Source organism: Poeciliopsis prolifica, unplaced genomic scaffold (genome assembly GCF_027474105.1).
Source record: "Poeciliopsis prolifica strain line A6 unplaced genomic scaffold, Auburn_PproV2 SCAFFOLD007, whole genome shotgun sequence".
NCBI lineage: Eukaryota > Metazoa > Chordata > Actinopteri > Cyprinodontiformes > Poeciliidae > Poeciliopsis > Poeciliopsis prolifica.
In genome coordinates this window covers 12,813,574-12,839,703 of record NW_026562382.1, presented here as the reverse complement: position 1 = coordinate 12,839,703, position 26,130 = coordinate 12,813,574, and the positions used below count along the sequence as shown (strand labels likewise).

The window sequence follows — 26,130 nt, the reverse complement described above, 5'->3', positions numbered from 1 at the left end:
GTGCAATAAGTGTTTATTTCTGTCCAATAGTACAAACTAACTGTGACAAACTATTCTAATCTACTTCTTTCCCTGCCTACTCCTTCGATTCATCATAAAAGATGCATTGATAGCACCAAAAACCAATGAATATGCAGTTGTGTTATAATATTGATTTAAAAGAATACATTAGACAAATTGAGCCAATATCATGTATCATAATAGTCTTTATCATTCTCCTATGTTTGCTGTGCCAGAGATATGTTGAAGCATTTTCAAAATCTGGCTCTTTATAAAGATCTGTATATGATTCTATTTTAATAGGATGGTTCAAATTATTTGAACTGGGGTTCTGTGGAGTTGTTATGAGCAGTCAGTATTCTGCTTGCAGTAGATAGCTACCAGAGCTAGCACAGAGCTAGCACAGTTTGCAGGAACAGAAACTAGTTCTCTGCACACACTTTTGTGGTACAATACCCTTGAGCAAAAACGGTATTTACATTGAATAAAGCAGATAAAAATATATAAATTAACTAAATACTATTATTTACCTTTATTTAGATCATGATTGCTGGAGAAAGATACTACCCTCCCAAAAAACCCTAAAAGGATAAGTGGGTTTAGATAATGGATGGATGAATGGATAGTTTGATTATTTCAGTTAAAATATTGTGATTTTGATTTATGAATCTAAGCAATAACAAAGAAATGTCTTTTTCTAATGAGTTTTGCATGTTATACCAAAACACAAGACTAGCAGTCTTATATTACTTGGTTTATTAGCCAGAATTAGCATACATCCTGCTAAAAGCTTGTGAGAGGGGAAAAAAGGCAGCCAGCTGAATAGCAGTGCACAGCAACGGTTGGGAGGGCGCCATTAATCCACTACTCTATACTTAATTTATTAAAAGAAAACTAGGGTCATTCCGGTATTATTTCTCATATAAAAAATATATTAAACTCCATAACAGATGGAAAACAGTACAAACAGTACAAGGTTTTAAAACTACATACTTAGATATTGCTAAATGGCTTTCCACACATCAGTTTAGGGCCCAAATCAAAGTGAGGTTCTGATACCTAAAAACTACCTCTCCTTAGCAGAAATGTGCCTCTGTTAAGCAGTGGTGTAAAAAGATCTCCTGCTGCCAGATTTCAACATAATAAAATGTCACAATATTTCTCTATTTCTCATCAAATTCAAGCCTGTGTTGTAAACCGCTATCCAGCTGCTGCCAGCATATGATTGTCAAAATAAATGTCAGCTATTATTCTGAGCACCGGATGAAATGGTGAGCATTTAATCTTAGCACCCTGTTCCATTTATATGCTTCAGACTTATTTCGAAGTATGAGAGGAAGTAGTCATTGAGTTGTTGCCCTGTTCTGTTGACAAAGTTAGCTGATGAAGAGTCTGTCTGGTTAGTAAAACACACTCACTGACAAAAGCCCTGAAAAGCCTCCACCACTTTTAAATTTCTTAACTAGCAGGATTTTATGTACTTAGCAGAAAAGTTGAAAGAGTGACAAATAAATTATGAACAGTTTGTAAGCATTATGGGAAGATATGTATAGCTAACAGTTAATAGCTATGCAAACATTCCTGTCCACTTTGCAGCTTCCTGTTGATGTTAAAGCAAAGGAAAACATTAGGTTTTTTAAATGACTCTGGACGCTTTCATAATTTCTGTTCCTATATTTTATTATAAATATTTTCTTATAAATATTTTATGTATCCTATTCTGTGCTACTGTCTGATAACTCAAAAATATAAAATGCGTAGATGTGTAAATGGGTAGTTTTACATCATAGAGAGATTCTAACAACCACAGTCTGAAACACAGAAAACCTTAACTCTGCTTATGTGCAATATATTGCATTTTAAATGTGAATTAGGATTTAGGATTAGGAATTAGAATTAGAATTAGGACCCTTTTAAATTTAGACACGCATGGAAACCATAATATATCAACCAGAATAACCTGAAGCAGAATATTCCATACTAATAAGATTCTTTGTGGTTTGTAAAACCTTTACATTATATGTGGAAGCAAAAATATAAGTCATCCTTTGTTTCACCAAAATCCAGTTAAAATCTCTTCTTGTCTTGTTCTCATGAACCTATAATCATATTGTTTTCTTTAGTGAGCTGTGTTTATTGTTACCCATCTGTTGGTAAGTGTAGCACACTGACTACTCAAACACTCCTCACAGAATCCCACTTCTAGAAATCTGACCTGTGATCTACAATTTCGATAAGTTTGATCAAACTAAGGTGGTCAGAAGAACATAGTAATGTGTGGTAATTAGTCATAGAAGTGGTCTTTAGTGGCAGCTACCATGTAGCGATGTGCTTCTGTGTAATTCTTGATTGTCAGATACAGATCTACCTGCCGCCTGTGATGGCGTCGGTAAAATGCGGATGAATTGTGGCCTCTGAAAGCTTTTTTTTTTTTTCTAATGTGACAGAAGCAGGCAGCGTCTGGGCAGCTCGGAGGCGAGTCTTTAACGAGTTAAAAGGCTGATGTGCTCGAGGCCCATGAGAGGTAGCCGGCCTCGCAATCATTACGCTAAAGCGTCAGAATTAGTAATGTGTGTGTAGGTGGAGTCGCTTACCAGTGAATAAGAGATGACATGGAGGTTGAATGAGACTGAAGACTGACAATTGGAGAACACCAACAGTTACCTCACTGTTCATTGTCGTCAGAGAACAAATTTGTTCCTACATAATGTAGCTCCTGTAACTTACCTACACAAGAAAATCACAAAAAAACCTACTGTTTATATCTTTCGTGTATGTTTTGACCTGTTTCTACTCTACTCTTGATTTTCTGTCCACTGTTCACATCCTTGAGATTTTTGTGCTTCCTCCTTGATTCCAATAAGTCTCAGAAATGAACTCCATGCAGGGGGATTGGACAGAAAAGAGGCTCTGTGAAATCTGTGGCTGTATAGTCTTCAGCCACATGCAGGAGAAGAAATTCAGCAACCTTGGAAATACCCAACAGAACCACTAGATTGAGGTTTTGCTCCCTGTGAGTCCATGGAAAATGAAATCCTGGAGTGCTGTTCTCTGTTGGACACTGCTCCGTTGGTCCTCCTCATAAATTGTTTCTGTATGTCAGTTAGACAGTTGTTTCAATCTTTTCGATGATCTCTATCATTGATTTGGAGGGAGAGAGAAGAGAACAGTCGTCCTGGTCCCAGAGGCTACCAGGGCTTGAGTTTCCATCTGTGCTCAACTCGTCCTCCTCATCCTCACTTCCCTCCTCACAGGACTCCAGGTAGTGGAGGCCCAGTGCGTTGATACCGGAGTCCTCTGAGCTGGACGGGGACGAGCAGTGGTCCATTTTAGGGCCTTTTAGTTTCTCGACAGTGGAGAGGTGTTTCTGTTCGCTGTACGGCTGTGGGACCGGTGGAGCAGGGGCCTGCCGCTTCGGGCTCACTGGCTGCTCTGGCGGACTTGGATTAGGAGGCATTTGAGGTGTAGCTGGAGCGGGCGACTGAGGGGAGGGAGGTCGAGGCGGTTCCGGTAAGGGAGGCAGGGGCCGCTGCACGTAGCACATCTTCCCATTGATCCTTTTGACAATGTAGTCGTCCACAAACAGATCCGCGATGACACAGTACTTGGGAGACTCCAGGTGAGGCGGAGACTGGAAGCTGGGCGCCAGCTTCAGGAAGCGCTCGGCCAGAGAGACGGAAAGGTCCATGGTGTCGCTGCACTCTGATCCGACGGCCGGCACAGCTGTGCTGGGCAGCTGGCACACATTGGTCATGGGCTGGTACACGTACTTACCTAAAAGTAGAGAGAAATAAATGATAAAAATAAAATGAAAAAAATAGTAATAGTAACAATATTGAAGATATTTCAGTCAACCTAAATTGGTAAAACTTTATTTTAGAATGAATGACCTTTCAGCATGTGTAACGTACTAAAAATGCGACTGGTGAGGAATACGTTAAAAAATGCACACAATTACTCCATCTATTATTCTCTTTCAACATAATTACTTCACACACAGGGTATCATATCATGAAAATCTGTTACAAAACCTTCACGAAGCTTTGCCCTGTTTAACCCTCACGCATTTACTTTGGTGTGACTATTGAAGAGTAAACGTCATGGTGAGCCTCCAAGACCTTTCTGATGCCTTCAGAAGGAAGCTATTGTATCATGCTATGCATCTAGGAAGGAATTTAAAAAGGTCTCAAAATAATTTGAATCAGCAATTCAAGAAACAGTCAACAAGTGGAACAGCTTCCTATGTGAGGTTCTACAAAAACATTTAATAAAACAGTTGGTAAGAGCAAAAACCTACATTGGGTTCTTGCGATTATTGATTTGAAAATGACATTTATACAAGAACCATCACTGGTTCCCATGATATAAAAAATATGACTGAAAGCCTGCCAAACGGAAGAAAAAACTCTGGTCACCAGTAATTTTTAAAAGGGATTTTACACTGTATGAACAATATTGTGGAGATATTTTGGTGGCTTGAAATCATTGCTTTATAGAAACTTCTTATAGATTGACACTGGAGATCAACCGTAGATAAACTATGAGGGACATGTTTGTCAAGCAGCTAACTGTGGGAGCCATCTGAGCAGACAGTCCAACTAACTAAGATAATATAACCTTGTCATTGTTATGCTGTTAGTGTTACTTTTAAAAGCAAAACTGCAACTCTTAAAAACCAGTCCTAGATTTAGCAATTGTTTACTCATTGTATCAACATTAAAATAATGTAAAATGCATGTTACAATTAACATTATTATATCTTGTAAAATGTTCAATTGTTTAATTATTCCAGTAATACAGTGAAAGCCTTGTATTTTTATTAAAAGATTATTATCATTAAAATATTTCCCCAGCTCATGCTTAGGAAAATGTCATATGCCGATATAAATCCACTATGTCCTCCACAATGTGGAGTGAAATGCCTTCAAAAGTATATTGTAAAAATTGCATATTCCCTTCCGATAGTGAAGAAATCCTAAATTTCAACATGTCATGCAGACACTTCAGTTAACCATGAATATAATTTTAGAAAACATTGAAGTTAACGTGAATACTTTCCTTATCTTGAAGTTATGAGATATGATCTAACAAAAGCAACTAAAATGACTTTTCAAGAAACATTAAAGATATAGCTTGCAACTTTTACAAAAAGTATAGATTTTTTACATATTTGTTGAAACAGTCACTATGTCATGACAGTATAGGGTGAGACAGGATAGGAAATTATTCAGTTTAGTCATAATGTTTTTCTAAAGCAGTGCAATTCTTCAGATTGCAGTTCAGGGACAATGCAGAGGAGATTGATCTTTTCACAGATTAGCTGTCTTGTAACACAGGGTCATGACCTGGTGACAGCTTTAACAAATGTAAAAGAAAAAAAAATTCTTTGTAAACGTTACATATTGCAGCTCTAGCAGAGACTTTCTCCTTTTATTTTCAATTCAGAAAAAATGAATAATTAACAGCAGAAGTGAAACATGTACATGTCATTTTTAATATATCAACAAACCATTTCTACATAGAGGGAAAGTTCTGTGAAGTTTTGAGAAACCCCCAAGGGATTCAAGGCAAATTTCAAACCTTTCTAAAAGCTGCCTCAGGCATAAATCTATTTGAAACCCACAACACTGCCTACCAGTAAACACAACAGAGTCGGTGACTGGAAGAACAGGGGATGTGGCAGCTAATGGGCCAAGCATTTTCCACAGAAGCTGCTGAAAACCAACACAAGGTTACAGGCAGAGAGCAAATATGAGCATCTCTGTGGCTTCGAGGTTAGCACTGTCACATCACATCAAGAGGACCCTGAAGCAACCAGAGCTTATGCGGACTTCCTCTGGGAGCTCCGGTTTCTCCCAGCATCTAAAACACGCTCAGTTAATTCGCCTCCCTTTGACAAAGTGCCCTTGACCATGACAGCTACTCAGAGCTAGAGACTGTCGCTGACTGCTGTGCTGTAGCTGTTCGCTGCTCAAAATACTTTAGATAGAGTGCCACAAACTACATCAGTATTACAGAGGAAAATAACAGCTTCAAGCACATCACAGCAACGAGCTGTCTTTAGCATTACAGTAGAGCTAATAGCTAAAGGTTAGCTTAGCAAAGAAGCATACCAACACTCCCTTTCTTTAAAAGTCATGGGGTTTTCCATAATTGTTTCTTTTTTTTACCAATTAGCATTTAGGCAAATATTTACAGGAAGGTATTGTGGCAACTATGTTTAGCATTTTTAGATATATTTCCAAATATGCTTTTTAAATATTTAGTTATTGTTCCCTGCAATTATCCATAGATGCAAAATGCTAAAGAAATTCAAAATGCTTTATTTCTTGTGTTGAACCTTGGAGGAGAGATGTCAACTGCCACAAACTTATAAAAGCTGCATTTTCAATGTGCTTCATTTGCATTACAATCAACTACAAAACATTGAACATGTTGCTAGTGCACCTGGCACCAACACTGCAAGCCACAAAACAGCAACAGCACAAATAAAAATGCACAAAAATATGCTTTCAGTCGATCCTGGCCAAGGATGCCCCCTTTTGAATCATACATCTGTGATAACAATCTGTTCATCCTTAGGGTCAACATTAATTTTCATATCACAAAGCAGTCTCTGCTGCCCAAGGTAAAAGAAAATATATATATATATATAGATTTCCTTACTACCAAAGTTTGAGGCCAAACTAGAGCAGAGCAACCAAGCCATTTATTTGATGTCTGAAAATAAAATGTGTGGCATGCATAAAAGACAATGTTCACAACTCGTGTAATGTGAGAAAGCAGTTACCTTATTAATAAAAAAAATGCCATTTTCAAATTATTTTTTAATTTATTACAGTAAATAATGTTAATGTTACATAATAAGGTTCAAATCAACCTGGCACAGTATTAAAAGACAGTTGCCGCCATTGTTAAAATATGAATTAAATTTAATTAACCACATTTTTAAAAAAGCTTACTTCAGTTTCACTAGTTACACTGAGGCCTTATTACTGGAAATAAAAAATTCACATGAATAAATCTGTTTGAACAAGAAATAGGCCAAAAGATTACAGAAAAAAACACAACATATCCCTCTGCAGTCTACAGAAATGGAAGAACAAATGGGAAACAATTGACGCTGATTAATCTGAAAAGCCTTGAAATGCAATTTCTAAAGCCATAGCACTCCTGCAAACCACAGTGAGAGTCATCCCACATGAAAAAAAAAAACAGAGCAGTAGTGAACTTCCCAGGAGTGACCAACCCACCACATTTTAAGAAGTTCACAAAAGACAATAGAAACATTCAAAGCAATGCTGGCTTCGCCTCATTTGACCTCAGTGTCAATTATTGAAATCCCCAAATTTCAGAGAAACATCCTGTGGAATAACAAGACAAAACTGGAAAATTTTTGGAAGGCTAGTATGGGTCTTGTCATCTGGCATAGAACAAACAAAGAACAGTAAATTCACAGTCAAACATGATGGCGGTAGTGTGAAGGTTTGATGCTGATGCTGCCTTGGGTTTTAACTATGAATTCTGTTATTTTACAGAAAAATGAAGTGAAAAATGGAGAATGTTCAGCCATCAGTTTATGGCCTTAATCTTGAGCACAATTTAGTTGTGCGGTGAAGCAAAATTGTGAGAACAAGCAATCAAATTGACAAGCTGGAATATTACCTTCAGCAGGAAAACCATGCTGAAGGTAATATCAGCTGAAACTTTCAGTCTGGCTGGAAGTTTTCTCTTTCAGCCAGACTGATTGAGATAAACAAAGATACTCAGGTTATTTTTGTCTGAAATTAACATCAGTTTGATAATCTGAAACATGAAACTATGACAACAAACAGCAGAGCATATTACAGATTCAAATGACTGATCAGTGTTAGGTTACAACAGATTGCTCACAATGTATTATAAATTATCTTGGTCATTTACAAGTTTCTAATGCCTCCAAGATTTTGCTTGTTGTTTGCAGCTGATTCCAGTGTTGCATGAATACTGTAGCTGTCTGTCTAACAGGCCCCCAGGAGAGCCAGAGAAACTACAGAAGATGACAAGCTTACGCATCACTTTCTACTGCTTTGTGTCCTCGTCTTTTGTTTCCACTGGTACGAAGATGCAATGAATCAGAACGATTTTTTTGTCTTTCCCAGGTTACAGTGAAAATGTGAAGTACGGAAGTGGCTCTGCTTTGTGTTGTCAGTGATTTACAAACCGGCTTCTGTCACAGAATAGTTTCCATTCTTCTAACCAAATCGTTATTTAATGATGCAAGTCTCCATCAGGCACCAGTGTGGGGGGATTAAAGAGGCTGAAGCTTTACAGTGTAAATGCCGTTAACAGAAAACACTGGAGCTCATGTCGATGCAGACAAAAGAGGGAAAGCAGCAGCCGGGGTCGGTTAAATGAGGGAAACTCAGTGGTCCATGTTCAGAATGAGATGAGCCCATTCAGCCAGACAAGAGAGCGCCCACAAATGAGAGCTAACGCTGTAAAAAGGCAACATGTTGACATTTAGTTTTTAGCATATTACATCTAATTGCATTCATCCATCTGGAGTTTCAAATACCAAGAGCCCTGGTGAGGGACGGACAGATGCCTGACCGGACACACGGCACACACACACACCCCCACACACACACACACACACACACGCACACACACACATACACACGCAGACATACGGAGCCAACGCTACAGCAACACTAGACGATCTTGGCAGCTCTGCAGAAAGAAGACAGTGAGTATGTAAATTTCCAAGGTGTCTACAGTCTCAACTAAATACATCCATGTGTCTGTTCGCCTTGAGGAACATTATGGTAAAGCTGCAAATCATTTTCTACAGTGGCTTGGCTGAAACAAAGAGAGGAAAATCCACAAACACAAAGGCAGGCAAAAAAACAGGAAGATGCATGCAATAGAGGCTTAACAACACAAGGTGGAAAATATGAGTTTATATTTGGTGAAACTGAATATAATTTGTTATAAATGAAATTAAAATATGTTGTAGCAGTTCATGGGGTAACTGAGACACATTTTATCAAGTAAAGGAAATTACAAAGTTAGCAAGTTAGAAAACAAACTATTTTGGTGGGAAAGACAGCAGTTTTTAATCAAATATGTTTTATTATGGCTTTTTATAAAAAAGAAAATCAACTCTTTACCAAATAGAACCCCAATCTCATCCCCACCTCCTTTCATTTCACATCAGGAAATAATTCACATTCATGTTTCTAAACCATTGAAATCAGTTTACTTTTCAGCGAAGTTAAATGAGCTGATGGAAATAAATTGTCATAAAAATATGCAAATCCCACATTTAATTGAATTTAGTTGTACGTTATTGTCAGAAGACTTTGTATTTTATTAAATTTAGGTTCTGGTCAAACTTTGGGCCAGTTTTTTCTTATAAGATAAAAGAGTTTATAAATCCTAATCAAATTAAGTGAAATCTGGGCAGGTTCCTGCAGGTAGGTATTATTTATTAAAGTTAAATAACTACTTTCAGCTACAGCAGACTAGGGGTATAATAAAGAAAATTACTTTTAACTCACTGGATGTCAAGGCAGGTTATAAAATGGGCCCATGGCTCTGATGACACTCACAGACCAATGGTCGGTCTGAAATATGTTACAGTATATGGCAGAATTTCATAACCATAAAAAGTATTTGGTTTTAGCAAAACTTAAAAACAAATAAATATAATCTGTTGCTTTAGCTAAACTCTGACATCAATAACAGATTGGAAACATCTGTTTTTAACAGCCTAAAACAGATGTAGACAAAGAAACATCAGGTTTGACTGCAAAACATACGTTGTATGTTTTCTAATGGCTACCAATTATAAATAAATTAATAAAGTAGATTTTATTTTCTGACCACATAGCACCTTTTTAAATGTTTTAAGAACAGGTTATCTGATACTTGTGTTAAAACAGTGGCCTATTTCTTGTAAAAAATAGGCACAGCTCAACATGATGCACATTCATTGATGCACCGAAGCCTCGGCAAAAGCCAGACAGATGAACAAATGTGTGCCAAGTTTGAATATCATGTAGCTACATGTCTCAGACTAAGACTGAAGGATCAGTCTGGCACAAACCTATTAAAGCTACACAGATGTATTGATGCAATTTCTCATCTTTCTCAATTCTCCTAATCAGACAAGATATTTTAAGATTTTAAGTGACCTCTGGATTTGTGTGAAATTATTCTCAACTTCACAAAGCCATGTTAGGGTGAGAAGTCAAGTCAATCATACAACTCTGTTGTTTCATAACTAAACTTTAATTGTAAATGGACAATGGAAATGCTTTCAGGAGATTTATAAAGCTGTGTGTGGGTGTGATTCTCATGACAGAATTTTAATAATAAATAAATTGCATACATATGCACAGGCCTGATTTTCATTCATTTTCATCCATGAATGGGTGCAGACACTCCCCTAATTAATCATTTGCATATCGCTCCATTTGTCTGCACCACCACCAGACAATAGACATGACAAAGAAAGAGACAGCAGGAAAAAAAAATATGCACATCTTTCCCAGCTGTGACACAGACACACATTTATCAGTGAAGTAGAAAAGCAACCCTGTATTATCATGCCTCTGCTCTGTTATTAATAACTAAAATTGCTGAATGGAAAAAGTAACACAAGCAATCAACTCTGTAGGTTTACAGAAACAACTCTGCAAAGGAGAAAATAGAAAGTGAAGCTCCTATGAAGAAAGTGTCAACATGCATGGTGGACCCTGTTCTTGCCATTTGTTGACCAAAGTCGTTTATGGGCAAGTTCAGGGCTGTGATGGAAATGGATTTTAATTGGTTGTAAACATAGAAAAGGCTAACAGCTGTTCTTTTTTTCTTTCTCGCAGCAGGACATCCACCACAGTGCCACATCATTTTCTCACTTTAAACTTCCAGCATGTTTGAACCTCCTTTTCTTCAAGGAGCACAACACAGAAAGATTGCTACAGTATCTCACTGAATATGAAGCTTGTGGTTTTTTCCTTCACTGTTATTAAATCTGATTATTATCAAAACCAGAAATAACAGACTTTTTTATATGTGGGTCTCAAAGGTTTAGTTACTTGGGTTGGTCTTTACAGTACAAACACTGCATCTAACTACCCAGAATAAAACATATTTTTATAATTAGTACCAACTTTTGCAAAAGTTGGTGTAACTGCAGCACTGCTTTTCATGTCACCCAACAACACTGAAACTACTTTAGTAAAAACACAACACCTAACAATCCCCTCCAAAACATAAACCTACCTTAAGACAAAGCTACACAAAAAATAACGTATCTAGATAGTCTTAATATTGTTTTTTTTATCTGGCAAGGCAATCACAGATTTCTGCCATTCAAAAAATATTTATGTATATATTTCAATGGGATTGAGATCACAACACAGACTTGTAATATAAGTGCCAGTGCTTCAAAATTGATATAACTGCAAAATGGTTGCAGCACTGACTAAACATTAACAGTACTTCATGTCATGCCGCCATATACAGAGACTTTATCTACACTGATAAAGACTCACTCACCTCAGCATCCAGAATGTTTGATGTAGTCATAGTTGACCATCCTTTATTAATTAATAATTAAGCCAATGAACAATAAAACAATAATTGTCTGACAAGTAGGGAGAGTTCAATAACTGAGCAGTTTTCAACCAAGATGGTCAGAAAGTCACAGTATGAAAAAAGAAAAAAAAGACAGATTACCACAACAGAAACATATTCTGCTCTTATGCAGTAACAGACTGAACCATTTACTTTCTTCATTCCACCAGTTTCAGTCCATACAAAACTTTTTATTTATTTTTATTTTTTTTTAAGTGCCAGCACATAGAAAGACAGGAAACCATGTGAAGACAGCATTAGCTAAATTTGCAGGATGTAATTAAGTTACCTTTTAGCAATCCATGGGGAGGGTGAATCAATCTGACCAATCAATTTCAAGGTGTACATTTTAGGACATCCTCAGGTCTCAGGAAAACATCCTCATACATTCCAAAAAACAACCTCAGATGTCAGACTGTTAAATATCTACTTTCAGCGACAGCAGGCAGCGATGCACCATCAGACCTCTGACTAAACGGCACCAGAATAAAGTCTTGGCAAAAAAACAGTCTCGGACGAAAGGTCTGGAAAAAATGGCATCAAAATAAAAGCTGACATCGTTTTACCTGAGACTTTTTATTCTGAGGACGTTTAGTCTTTGGTGTAACATCTGAGGCTGTTTTTTCTAATGTGTGAGGATGTTTTCCTGAGACCTGAGGATGTCCTAAAATGTACACCATCGATATTTATTTGTATATAATTTTAAGTGTATTAAATTTATGCTTTGCCTCTTAATATTTCCAGTCAAATTATTGTACATTGGGTGGACTCACTGCTGTTGATGAACACAGCTGCGGAAACTTTTACTGACCAAGAAGCTGAAACTTAAGGAAAGTGGTGGGAACCTTGTGGTTCTGAACAAAACAGAGTAAAGAGATAAATGTCTTGCAGCATCATTATGCAATGCTTCAATACCAACCTAATTAAAGCCAGTCTCCAGAGAGATCCCTCTATTATGAACTACAGTTTCTACCAGATAAGCCATCCTGATGCATCGTTGCCTCATAGTTTGTAAATCTAAAGCTTCTGTAGAAACTTGATGACAAAAATATTTTTCATATTTCTTCCTTTCTGTCTATAAATACTGCGGAAAAAACAGAATCAAAAATTAAATAGCATTTTGTGTGATCATTTCAATTAATTATACAGTAATGCCAAATCCAATAATAGTGTATAACAAGTTTAGTTTAACCTGGAACTTGTTTCTAGTGTAAGACTCACTCAGTATTTTTAAATACAGTTTCTAGCAACAAAAAAAAGATGTTTAATGCACAAATTAATTAGATAAAAGCCTATCTTGCTTTTTCTGTGTCTTTTCCTGTGTGGAGACACCAACAAATGTGATGCTGCAGGATATTTCTGGTTCTGCTTTAATGTCAATACAGATTTTTTTTTTTTTTAAATCTGCCATTTGTGGCATTAACAGTAAATGTCAAACATTTTAGTTGATTCTTTGACTTGCACATTACTGAGCTTTCCTCAGCAAACACAGACACAATGTTTTGCTCTGCCAGGGGGTCTCATTCAACCAGCTGCTGAACATGCTACACTTTCAGCAAGGACTGAAAGAACCTTTCATCACATCACAATTAAGCACAGCTAAAAGCATTGATCAAATAAAGAACTAATAAAAGACATGAAATGTAGTCACAAAGAAAAGCCTGTATGTTTTTCCAGCACATCTGGACATATGGATTTTTAGCAATAGATCCGACAGTAAAGTACAATTCAGGACACACTCACATTTATTCTTTTTACGAAATAAAATGGCTAAAAATTACCCACATGTACATGAATGACACATATGCGAGCATTTCCTTTTGAAGGGTCAACTTTTAATGGAGAGTCTCAATCTTTTCACGACTGAACGCATTTGTGAGGATACTGAAAATGAAAGAATTTCTAACTGCACTTACACAGGATAAAAATGTCTGTCTTTTTCATTTTTATGGTCTATGTGAAAAAATAAAATCCACAGAAAACATCAAGAACATTTAAAGCTGCCTCTTTACAGTATTGGATCAAGCAGGAAAGTAAAAAGGAGAATGTTGTAAATAGCCACAAGTTATTTTTTTAGAGATATTTACGATTGAAGAAAGAGTAAGGAGGTTAATGGTGAAGTGGGAGGGCAAGCAGTTCATCCCCAGAGGATGCAGTGGATTATTCTTTTGATAACACACATCCCCAGCTTGCATGTCACTTCTCCTCCTCTTCCTGCTCGTGGCAGGCTGCAAGCTGCTTTCTCTGCTTTAGTGGACAAGGTAGAGTATCTGGAACATATTACAGGACACTCATTTGTCTCTCTCACTCTCCATTATGGAGCTCCAACATTACTCTGTCCACTTTTCAGTCCGCCTGACTGCCTGCAGGCTGAAGCTGGGACTGTAAACAAGCTCAGCGTGAAAGAAAATAAAAAAAAAACAGAAAAAAAAAACACAAGCAGTTCCACAAGTTTTGATTGCCTGACCAATCTTTATGTGCAAACCATAATTATGCATACACTTCATAATAGAGCTTTATTAAAATCCAACAAGATACGTCTAGCAGTGCAGATCACTAAATCTCCCCTGTTGGCTGGGTTTTTGTGCTCAGATTTTTCCTGCAAAACAGCTGCAGGAAGAGCAGCAACACAAGCTTCAGGTTTCAGCCAAGATGACGCTCTGATTCAGGATCTTGTGAAACTCCCTTCCTCTTTCCTGTTTCAAGCACACTGGGCCAGAAACTGCTCCACATGCAGCCACTGGTAATTTTACTGAGTTCTGTTAACCAAGTTCTCTCCGTGCAAAATATGCTATTCTTAAGTTTAACTTTCCGTAAATGTTGCTTCTATGTGAAATGTTTTTCTTTTAACAATGTCCTTTAGCTGAACAGTGCTATAACAATTTTGAACTCATCACAAATTCAAAAGTTGCCATTAGACTTGTTTCCTGCCAAACTTTCCCACCAAACATGCATAATTTCCAAGAGAATGTAATGAGAATAAATTATGTGGTGGTACTGATGCAACTTGGCGTTTCAAAAGGAAATTTGTTATGGTCCAAGCAGAACTTGTTGTGCTGAGCACATAACTCCTTCACTCAAACTGGAGACAATGAAGACTGTGAAAAAGGGCAGCAGAAAGAACGAGCTACACTTCCACTATTGAAAAACTCAAAAGCTGCATTTGCATTTTTTTAATACTGATTTTCATGAGTAAGAATTAGGCAAGATGTTTTCTGCATCTGAGCAACTGAGATTCATCAGGGAATTATCTAGATTAAATATATTACAAAATTATGAGGTTTTACCACATAAAGTCTGAGCCAAACAAAACCAAATACCGCTCTAAAAATAAAATTCAACATCAAAACATAAAAAATAGTATGTAGTTAGATGATTTTCATTTAAGTGAGTATATAACATCTTTTTGCAGCACAAATATGCCATTTATTGATTATCTTGTTCGAGCAGTAACATTTCCAACTATATATTTTTCCACTGAATTATACAGTGACATTTAAGGCTCTTAAATATAATATAAATGCAAAAAAAAAAGGTCTGGCAAATTTTGCCATTATTAGCCAAATGGTGTTTTTAAACTTAAAATGCATCTAATCAGTTTGGGTTTTGCTGATATATATTTATTAATGAGAACAAGTATTTTATCAAATGGTTACATTAGAGACATTACCGCTGTGTACATGCTGTCAGACAAAAATTACTTCAAGTTTTCATTGCCTTTTGTTGTGTCATGGTAGACAATATATTTCAAAGCACTCCACGTCAATGCAATCCAATCAGTTGTCTTTATTAAGATAGCTGATAAAGAGACTGAACACTCACGTTCTCATTAGGTTTGCATTAATACATCAATAGCCAATCAGAGCTAGCAGCATTCCTATAACAATGTTCTGCCTTTTATAATGCAGGAAATAATAGTGCTAGCTTTTATTTCATTTTATTTTTAAAAATTTTTATAATACCAGTCAGTTCTGAAATGTAATTTTTTTTTTTGAAACAACAAAATTGATGACTTGTTTATTTTGAAAACATTTTTTCATTTTAAAATAAAATTACCAATACACAAACTCTGCTTTGGAGAATATTACCTGCATCCTTAGAGCCTCCTCACTAGCAGGGTTGGTTTATTTTTCTCTTCCTGCTTATGTAAAAGTAAAATAAAAGCAAAAAAAGTAAACAGATGTGATGACGTTGCGTCACATCTGCTCTAAGTCATGGCCTGAAACCTGAGATTTGGGACCCAAATGTACCCTTTCAAGTCCTACTATTTTGGTATTTGATTATATATAATATCCTTGTTTTATTGGAGGCTCGCTCGTGTTTGTTTCTTCTCTCCCTCAAGCAAGATTGGGTAGCAAAACAGAGGCAGCAGTGGACCCAGAATTTAACTGGCAGGCAAGATCTGAGAGGTTTTAGCCAGGAAAAAAACAAAAAACAAAACTCCTTTATATTCTCAAAGCAGAGTCTATTTACTGGCAAGCTCTTCTCCTCTATGAGAGGAACTAAGCACTTGATCTTCACACGGCCCTTTTGAGGAAGCATGGGGTGTTTTCAATGTTGTGTTTGTTGTTTGTTGTGTTCATGATTACTATAAAGACAGAACACATGCAAGCAAATATGTGTGCAGCTATATATAGAAACTACTACCCAGAAAGCGATGGCGAGTAGCTGAGGAGGCAGTTACAGTAACAGCATAATTTGATGTTGCTGGAAGGATGTGGAGCACACCAATGGGATACCTGTTCTCTCTCACTCTGCAAACATTTTGCAACCAGGCAGAGAAAATGAATAACACAAATGATTTCAAGACTTCCTGGATGGATGTCTATCTAGCTTTCCTCGACCATTAACGGTGACAGGTGCACAGTATTTCACACTCGTCCCTGACTGTCTGACAATGCGGGTACACATTGAAAACTCCATGGAGCTTTTCTCCTCCCTGCTGTGTTGAAACAAGTGGAAAAAGTTTCACTCGAAATTTTGAAGTCACGGCAGCTTATGAGATGATAAGCGGTGAACAGAAATCCAATTATCTCACCTTTCTTTCTACAGTCACATATGATGCAACTCAACTGACACCAGAGCACACAATATACTTTGCCCTTAACACCCCAGTAAAGATTTTGAAGCATAATCTCACGGTGAAGAATGTTGAGAAATTTAATTTTAATGCATTTATTTCGCAGGAGGGGTGAAATTGACTTCAACAAATTATTGTTTTTCTCTAAATTTCAGGAGCTAAACTTATCTGAATTTCTAATAATTCCTGTTGAACAAATGCAACTGCAACATTTCTTATTTATGCTTTTCTTTTATTGTTGAATGTTCCTGGCTTACTGCCTCCGTGAGGTTGAAACAAGGCAAAACATGTTTAGTTCTCTTTTCATCAAAAAGAAAAAGAGAACATGCGATTCAAATAAAGCAAACATGTGTTAACCTTTGTATAAATAATCAAATTGCTTCAAAGAAAATATTGCCTCGCCCAAATGTTTTTCTGAAGTCAGAGCAAATATAAATCAACTAGAACTGTGACAAAAAGTCTGGATGGTGACTTCAGTTTATCTTGTCAGCAAAATTAGGAAGATGGTAATAAAGATAAATCTCCAAAGATCCCTGCAAAAATCTGCAGGGATTTTCAACACAATTGTCAAATGCAATCTTTATGTCCACTGTCTGTTTGGGTTTTGATGCCTAAAAAGGCTTTTTTGTCTTTCCATCACAAATACTTGTGGTGTTTTCTTTATTGGATTTGATAAAATGAGATAAAAAGACTTACTAGTCCTCAACCACAAGTTTCTTTCTCTCTCACAGCTCAGCAAGAACAAAAATGACATAAGTCCTTTCTTGGAGTTCTAGTTTGGGAGTACCTGCAGCTATTTATAAACACATCATCACACAATGTGCTTGAAGGTTCAAATGTTCAATAACTTGTGTGAGATTATGATTCTGAAATAACAGCATAAATTAAGGCATTTTAAATGCTTCTCAGAGGCAGCAATAAGTTGAAGGGTAACCAACTTATCAAATAACCTCAAAGCCATTTTAATTATTTTTCACACTTGTCTCAAAAACCCCAAGAATCGTGTTTCTGGTCAGAAATGCCCCCTAAGTGTCATCAGTGAAAGATTAATTTTTATTTTCTTCCAATTAGGTATAATTTAACCCTCCTACTGAAAGCAGTGAAGTAAATCTTCCTGCCAATACTAGTTGGTAATGAGTCTTTAACACTCTTCTAGATCATTCTCCATTTTGCAGCTGTGAGTTATGGACCATCTATTGGCACACTAAGTGGACCATCAATGTGAGAAAGTTAGTCACTATGAACTAATGACCTGTACACTGAACAGGAAGACGGCAGGTTGGTGGAAAACTTTTTAAGATTTTGTCACGTTATAAGAACAAACCTCAGTTTATTTTACTGGGATTACATGTGATTTCAAGTGATTATCTGCTTGAAAATAGAAATCTGAAAGTGTTTATATTCAATCCCTCAAATACTTTTCAAACCATGGTCTTAAATCTTGAAAAGCTTTTTTATTTGTGATGCTCAGTTTAAAACAGTGAAGGTTTACTGTCACATGTAGCACAGAAGTAAAAAAAAAAAAAAAAATGTTCTTCTTGTTGCAAAGTTTAAACACAAGTTCGCATCAATCTCAGCTAAATCCAGAGAGTATAAAACCAAGCTCTTTTTCTCTTTTCTTATTAGCTAAGTTGCAGTGGGAGGATAGTAGATCAAAAAGGGAAGGTGGTGTAATATCTAGATGGACTTCTTTCCTGGTTCTGTTCGGCTTCCATCACCAACAGAGCGGCAATTAAAATGATCGAAGGAGCTGTGGTCTGCAAACACAAACAATCAGTCAAGAACTTCGCCTCAGGGCCCGTTACTGATCCGTTAGCAAAAGGTGAAACAGTTTATAATTCAGCACTGCGCTTAATTCAGAATCAGTCAGCAAATCAATCTGCACAGGACAGGAGTTCCCCCAGAAAACCTCCACGTTTCACTTTTGGATAGTTGCAACTTGCAAGCAGTGTAGTTTGACAGATGAGACTGCTGAGATGATCTGACAGAGAGATCCCACTTTCCTGTACCAACACAACAAAACGTATCCCACAAACAGAAATTGGTGGCGACAGGAAACAAGCAGACTGACAAGACTGTTCAGTGCTCATTATGGCCTCTGATAGACTTTGTTAATGAGTAATTCATCACTCTCTTTGGCAAGTGTAATCAGTTAAAGAAGGATTAAGTGAGAAGAAGAAAAAAAAAGAATTCAGGCCAGGTGGTTCTAGTGATGCTTCAAGCAAAGGCAGTCATCAGATGTGACATATTGGCGGTGACACTAAACACAGCTAATTACTGCTAATGAGAGGCTTGGACCGATGTTGTTGTCACCAGCTGGGAACACTGCCTCCACCTACATCCAGTTCCGTTTCTTTCCTCTCCGTTTTCTCTGCCAGAAAAGCTACAACAGGAAAAACACTCAAAGCCGCAACGCCGGGGTGTTGCTCGGTTTTCGGCTGGAAATAAAAGAAGGAATTAAGTCACAGGTAATCATCGCCCCATGCTGTTCCCAGATAATGGAAATCATTTGTGTTTGAGGACATAAACGCTGAGCAAAGTGACCTTTTTTGTTTGTTTTCCTGAAAACCTATTAAAAATGTAATTAAAAAGGCAGCTCAGCAAGGCTCCCCCGTGGTGGACGAACAATTATCAGCTTCTGAACAAGTTTGTGCTAACAGGCAGCAGCTGGTGGCACATTCGAAATGAAAACACGACGAGATATGGGGCCGCCGCAGAGTTCTGCTCTTTTGCATTCAGCATTACTTCGCCTTGCTGGAGAGAAGAAGGAAGTGAGCCAAGCAGAGGCGAGCATAGAAAGCAGCCGCATACAGTTTTCTCAGTGGGCGCCCTGGTTCTGTCTGATTCAGCAGCTAAAGATGGTTTATTTTCACTGCTGGTGCATGACTGTCCTTCTCAGTGTACAGGGAAGCTGAGAGTGGAAGCAGAGAGTGATCTGAAGGTGAGAAACTTTATCATGATTATTTATTTTCCTATAGTTGAATTACAAATGTCTTGCAAAAAAAAGGGGAAAAAAAGAAGACAAAACAATTACAACCCTTGAAAATTTCCACATTCCCTGATGTCTCAACCACAAACCTCAATATATTTAATTGGGAGGTTATGTGACAGACCAGTAAAATATCTTTTAAAAATATAACTTTTTTAACTAACTACCTTTAAGTAAATTTGCATTCAATAGCATTAAATAATTTAAAGTCGGATATGGTTATAAAACACAATTCTGAGCTTCGAACATTTCAAAAAGTGCTGTTCAATAAACTGTCTAAAAATGGGAAGGCTATGCCAGAACTCCAACTCTATCAAGGAACCAACAGGCTGACTTGTTAACTCTACAGGTCCACCGCTCCGCTCGGAGAATTTTTATATCAAATACACATATTTTCTGGCAAAAATCTGGCCATTACTGGAAGAAAGCCAAAAAAAAGTCAGTTTGAAAAGTTTATCACAAGCCAGAGACACCAGAAAAATGAAAGGTGTTTTTGATTTGATGAGAACACATTGTAACTTTTGTGTCCCTAATTCAAAACACTCTAGATATTAAATAAGACTACAAATAAGGATGGAAGTATCATGTGGGAATTATTTTCTTCAGCAAGGACAGAAAAGCAGGTCAGCAGGTAGATCTACTGACAGGGCAATACTGTAAGAAAACCTGCAAAAATCTGCAAACGGCATAAGACCAAAATAATCAAGAGTTACAATGAATAACTGACATCGAAGCACAGTGTGTTACTTCAGATTGGATCCAATTGAGAATCCATGAAAAAATTTACAGACATTCCCATCATAACCTGACACAAAGAAGGCTTCACTAAGTGAGGTGTTTTGTCAAAGAAAGGGCACAAATTTTGAAAATCATGCGTCGCTATAGAAGTTTCTATTTTTAGTGTGACAAAATGTGGAAATGTTCAAGAGGTATGAATATCTTTGGAAGGCAGAATAGTTGGATAAAATAAATCCGCTCTCTGCAATTGTTTTACTGCCAGAGGGGACAAGGAAGTCTAAATGTTCACAGACAGATAAACACTGGATTGGCTTTGCAGAGCCTCCTGAATGCTTTCTGCAGATTGCAATAAACACTGGGAGGGATTCATCATATTTCTGTCACATCTAATATTTCAAAATCGCGTGGCTCATTCTAGAGAGAAAGTGGGGGCATTTGAAATCCCACGATTACACAGCAAAAAGATTACAATGTGACTTGTGCGGTTGCATGCAGTAAGCCCCTATGTGGCTGCTGCAAAAGAGATGGTGATTGTGTTTTACACTGATCTGAGGATTTTCAGGGCAGCTGGAGTGAGTTGGGGATAAATTGGGGACAGCGCAAAGAGACGGACACGCTGTCAGGGGTCGGGTTTATGCTATGGGGGACTGGTTCAGAAGATTCAGGCTGAGAAAGGTTCAAACGGAGAGACAGGATGTTAGCGGTAGAAGAATGTTGCAAAATTTCACCTATCCCTCTCAAAGTCACTTGTTAAATTTTGAGCTGTCGATTTCCAACATCGATGGTAAAAAAGAAAATTAATGAGGACAGCAGGGTCTCTGCTTTATGCCTGAAAGAAACCCTTTGGTACAGTTAAAATGTACATTTTAGTGAGTGATGATTTCCAACATCTAAAGTACCACCATAGCTCTCTGTTTCGCCTTTTTCTGGAAAAGAAACATGCTTCATAAGGAGCCTAAATTAATAACAGTGTGCAACATTTTCTTATAATTGCTCAAGATTATTTTACAACTTGCCGCTTGAATTTATTTTCAAATATAAAAATTTACTAATTTTTATTTTTGATGTCATTATAGCACATACAATAACTATAAATCTAGCTGTAGGTTTGATACCAATTAGCAACATTCAGCAAAATTTTGGCATGATAACAGATTTTATGCTATACATTCTAGACCTAACCAGCTTAAGCCTAGAGTGTTGTTTACAGACTGTCCAAGAAATGACAGCCAAGTAGTTTCACTACAGTCCCAGGTACTGGTACTGGTTCTGTAATGGTACAATATGCATTACCAGGCAATTTGAATGTATTAACACATGAAATAGGTTGAGTTGATTCCAGATAAATAAATGTTATCTCTCAATGCTGTTACTTTCACATTTATCATACAGGCACAGTATACACCATGAGAGACTTCATTCAGCCAGCTGACCATCCGTGTGCAGGAATAGGTAGGAAAGGTAGATTACTGATCTACACTAGGCTTTACACAGCCAGCGCAAACTCTGTTCACTGCTGCACTGTCTCTAGCATTTCCTTCACAGGATATTTAACCAAAATAACCAGAATATACCTCAGTGTTGAAAAAAATAAAACTAAACCAACCAGAGGAATCACATTTTTCTTTTTCTTTCTTTAAACATCGGTATAATTGTGTAACAGTACATGACTGATGCCTTTTATCAGCTTCAGAACAAATTCTACAGAAGTGCTATTTTTGGTCATGAAATAAACACTGGCTGGTCTACTGAGTGTCCAAAGCATTATGTTGGGTCAAAATACATGCTGAATAGTGTTGCTAGTAACTGAGATTTAATCAGCTATTAAATTATTGTAGCTAAATTCAATCAGTTATTTGTCATGCATCACAAAATCTTAATGAAGGTTTTGAAATACTTGATATGGCACAGGCTTTAAGAGGAAATCAGCAGCCATGGCCTTTAAAAGCAGAAATGAAAGTGATGATTCAGATGTGTGACGGAGTCATCAGACTGCATCCAGAAAATAGGTGAGACAGAAACAGAAAAACAGAACCAGAATCTGGAACATAAAAATCCCTCTCTGCTAATGAGTTTGAGTTCACACAACAAACTCTGTGTATTGAAGGGTTTGAATCTGTTGAAGCGTAAATTAGGTTCTATCCCATGAATAATACAGGGAGTATTTATAATAGATGTAGAAATGTTGTTAAATGTAAAATACAAGTTGCTCTGAGGATATCCTCTTAGTACAGATAAGCTTCCACAAAAACTTTATTGCAGCATTATTTATTCATGCATTAGGTACAACATCCAGGAATATTTTGAAACCACAGCTGCTAAAATTTATTTGATTATCCTGACTGGTTACTACTTTAATAATACATAGTGGTCATTACAGTAAAAAAAAAACATCAAAAAAATATATGTGCTAATAACTAACTTAATTGGACTCTATAGTTTTGTTCCATGAATTATAGCATGAATTTGCACTGGTTTCCCAGGTTGGATAGTTTTGCTCCATGAACATGAACAAAACTATCCAACTTGGGACTATCCAAATTAAATGTTAAAAAGAACATCATGTATCACTGACAAAATCTAACTCGAAATTTTGTCCGTTCTTGTGTCATGAAATTACCAGGGTGATGAAGCTTATGCACATCTCGATGAATAAAAACAGTGGAAAGAAAGTTTATTTACGTAAAATTAATTCTCTTCAATCTTGACTTTAAATAATTAACTATTTAGAGTCATGAGGACTAAATTAGCAATATAATTTCCAGCTAAGTAACTGCTCTGACTTTGGACCAACTAAAGCACAGCAGACCAACACCAGCAGATGAAAGTACTCATCATTTCATCACTGACTGTAGAAACTTCAGACTTTTTTTCAGGACCTTGATTTCCAAATTAAATGCAAAGGTTATTCTAATCTGTAAAGACTTCCAACAGTCTATCACGTTTTATTTTTAACTCTGGTTTGACACTTACAATGTTGCTACTGGTTCACTTGTGACTTAATTCGACCAATGCAACAGTTACAGCCCATGTCAGCAATAAATGTGAGTGTTGTTGCTCTTGAAGCACTGCCACAAGTAAATCTTGACTGTGCATTGCTTTAAAACTGCTGCTGTCAATGTTGCTAGTAGATAGCCTTCAATTACACTTTTTCCTGCGACTCAACTTTCCTTGGAAGACATTTTTTCAGCAATGAGTCTGTGTGGCTTATGATTCTTCAAGAAATAGCCCCTTTCAGCTCATTGTTTTGATTCGTGACCTGCATGTTCTTTCAACTTCAATATGTAACCACAGATGGTTTCCTGGGGGCGGAGAGGATTTGTTTTTGTTTGTTTTTTTACTGCGGAGACAAATACTATATCTTGAAATATTTCTATAGTACCTTCACAGTCACAGTAAAGGTTAAACTTTACAGGGCAGCCAGTGATGCATGATGTTCAATGGACAGATAATTAATTCCAGTTGTCACCCAATCTGAAGACTAAAATTAAAATCATTGCTGGTTGATGTTACTGTGTTATTAAAAGCAGGACTGGTTCATGTTCATATTTATGCTTTTATTTGATCTCATCTTGACTACTGCAACAGCATTTTTATTCATTCCTGCAGAAAAAGCCCATGAATTTCACATATGAAAGATGTTGACCATCTCCAGTCAGGTCAGAGCGCCGCTGCAAGGCTTTCCACCAACACACAAAAGAGACTTTTAATCTCTCCACATTGGCTGCAGGTACATTTTAGAAATCATTTATAGTTTCAGTATTTATTTGTGGTCAAGTCTCAGCCAATTTCAGTCCTGCTAGAACCCGACAGCTCTTGTAGTGGTCTGAGGTCTTCCAGATATAGAATTTTAATAGTTCCTTGAACAAATTTTAAGAGAAGGAGGAGGTTGAAGACTCATGTATTCAGACTGGTTTTGAACTAGTTGATGCTGTATGACTGTATTCTGCTTTATTAGTCCATTTATGCTTTTGTCTTCAGTGGTTATAATGTGTTTTTTGCTATAGTAAAACACCTTTTGGTTTTCCGACCTGTAAAAGCGGCTACATAAATAAAATGTACTTACTTTACTTTCTAATGCATCAGTGTAACATATTTAATAAACTTATTTATTTTTTTGATGATCTATTTGAATTTATTCAGATTTTCCTACATAATGATCAGCCCTATTTATTGTTAGTATTGGTGCCTCATACATTGAATAAAACTGAAAAAGCAATAATATAATAAAAGCAACAAAAAAGGAAAATAAAATCGATTTATAGTCTATAAACTACGCATTTTTTCACAGTAATGGTTAAAATCATCTGACAAAACATGACGCACGATTACCATTTTAATGGACAAATTTCTGTCTAGCCTAAAATCTATCAGTTGTAATGTTACCCATTTGTTAGCTGTTAAAAGGTACTGTGAGATTTATGAGCCTCACTTTTTGATTGATTAAATGTTCGAATTTACTGAGAAACTCTTCTACTGTCACTTTGCTTCGTCTTCAAATATATTTTTCTTTCATTTTAAAATGTCACTTTAAAGGAAGCGTCCAGCCTCTCTGCCTTTTGAACATTGTAAACAAACCGAGCATTTATTTTTTTATTTTTTCAGTCATCGTAGACATTCAGTTTACATTCTTGTTGGTCATTAAAGCATGCAAACACAAACTTACAGTGACACCAGCCCAAGTGGCAGCACCAGTGCAGCTTGAAGCACTTCCCGTGGCTGTGCGTCGCGCAGATGGAGAGACCATCACACGGCAGGAAGTCTGGTCTCCCCGCGCAGCTCTTGGCCAAAGCCTGCGCCTCGTCCAACTTCTCACTCTTCGGACACTTATGAGCTCCCGAGGCGGCCATGCCAACATTTCCCGGATCCAATTTTGTTTTAAAAACGCACGCACGATCTGTTGGAGTGAAACAAAAACCGATCCGAGAGGTTTTTCACGGTCCACGCAGCCAAGGAAGCTTTGTAGAAAGGGGGGGATAGATGCTGCTGAGTGTTCTGAATCCAGATCAGCTCGGTCAGTGCTCACACAAAGGGTGGCGACGCGTTCTGTGGAAGTACAAACGACGGACAATGTCACATCTGTAGCCTCCCGTGATCGTGATCCGCGCATCTCCCCATCTCTCGTGCCGTGGCGTGGCGTCGGGGAAGCTCCTCAGCTGTGCGCGCTGCTTGGTGACGCGCATCCGAACTTCATCACAGAAACGGGAGGAGCTCCGCGAACACAAAGCCAGCTGCTGTGCGCACTTCAAACACCACAACCAAGGGCTTTCATCAGCTCCTCACACAACTTCAAAGATCAAGGCTTGAATATGAAATTCATCATCTCCATCGAACCTTAAAGAACTGGACTTTAAAAAGTGTCGATTTGTTCAGGATGTCTTTTAATTAGAGCTCACTAAAAGCCACAGAGCATTCCTTAAAAGAAACCAGGCTAGGTGGGTGGAATCGTGCCACCAATCAAATAAAGGATGCAGAAAATGGTTAATAATGATGAAAATATCAGCATTGTAAAGCAAAAGAGCCCAGCTGCTCTCCAGCCGCTAGAGGGCAACCCTAACATCTGCTCAGGACTGGACGTCAGACTGAGATTCACCTGGAATGAGCCATTGATTTGTGTTAAAACAGTTTTAAGCTGCGGGTCTCCCTCTGTTCCTGCTGTAGCTGACCCAGCAGAAAGCAGGAAATACAAACCGCAAAAAGG

The 26,130-nt window shown here is 37.4% G+C and overlaps 1 protein-coding gene across 1 annotated transcript; it reads right to left on the bottom strand.

The window, feature by feature from the left end:
- Positions 1-407: 407 nt before the first annotated feature.
- zgc:162707 (UPF0524 protein C3orf70 homolog B) lies at positions 408-25,665 on the bottom strand. The gene is made up of 2 exons (XM_055032320.1): positions 25,096-25,665; positions 408-3,774 (listed from the first exon to the last, which is right to left on the bottom strand). Exons 1-2 carry the CDS (start codon positions 25,277-25,279, stop codon positions 3,104-3,106), a joined length of 855 nt encoding a protein of 284 aa, XP_054888295.1. The 5' UTR covers positions 25,280-25,665; the 3' UTR covers positions 408-3,103.
- Positions 25,666-26,130: the final 465 nt, after the last annotated feature.

Excerpts from the sequence above, each read along its gene's own strand:
- zgc:162707 (XM_055032320.1), bottom strand. The coding sequence starts at position 25,279 with ATGGCCGCCTCGGGAGCTCATAAGTGTCCGAAGAGTGAGAAGTTGGAC. Across the intron at positions 3,775-25,095 it reads CCACTTGGGCTGGTGTCACT|GTAAGTACGTGTACCAGCCC; the intron begins GTAAGTTTGTGT and ends CTCTACTTTTAG.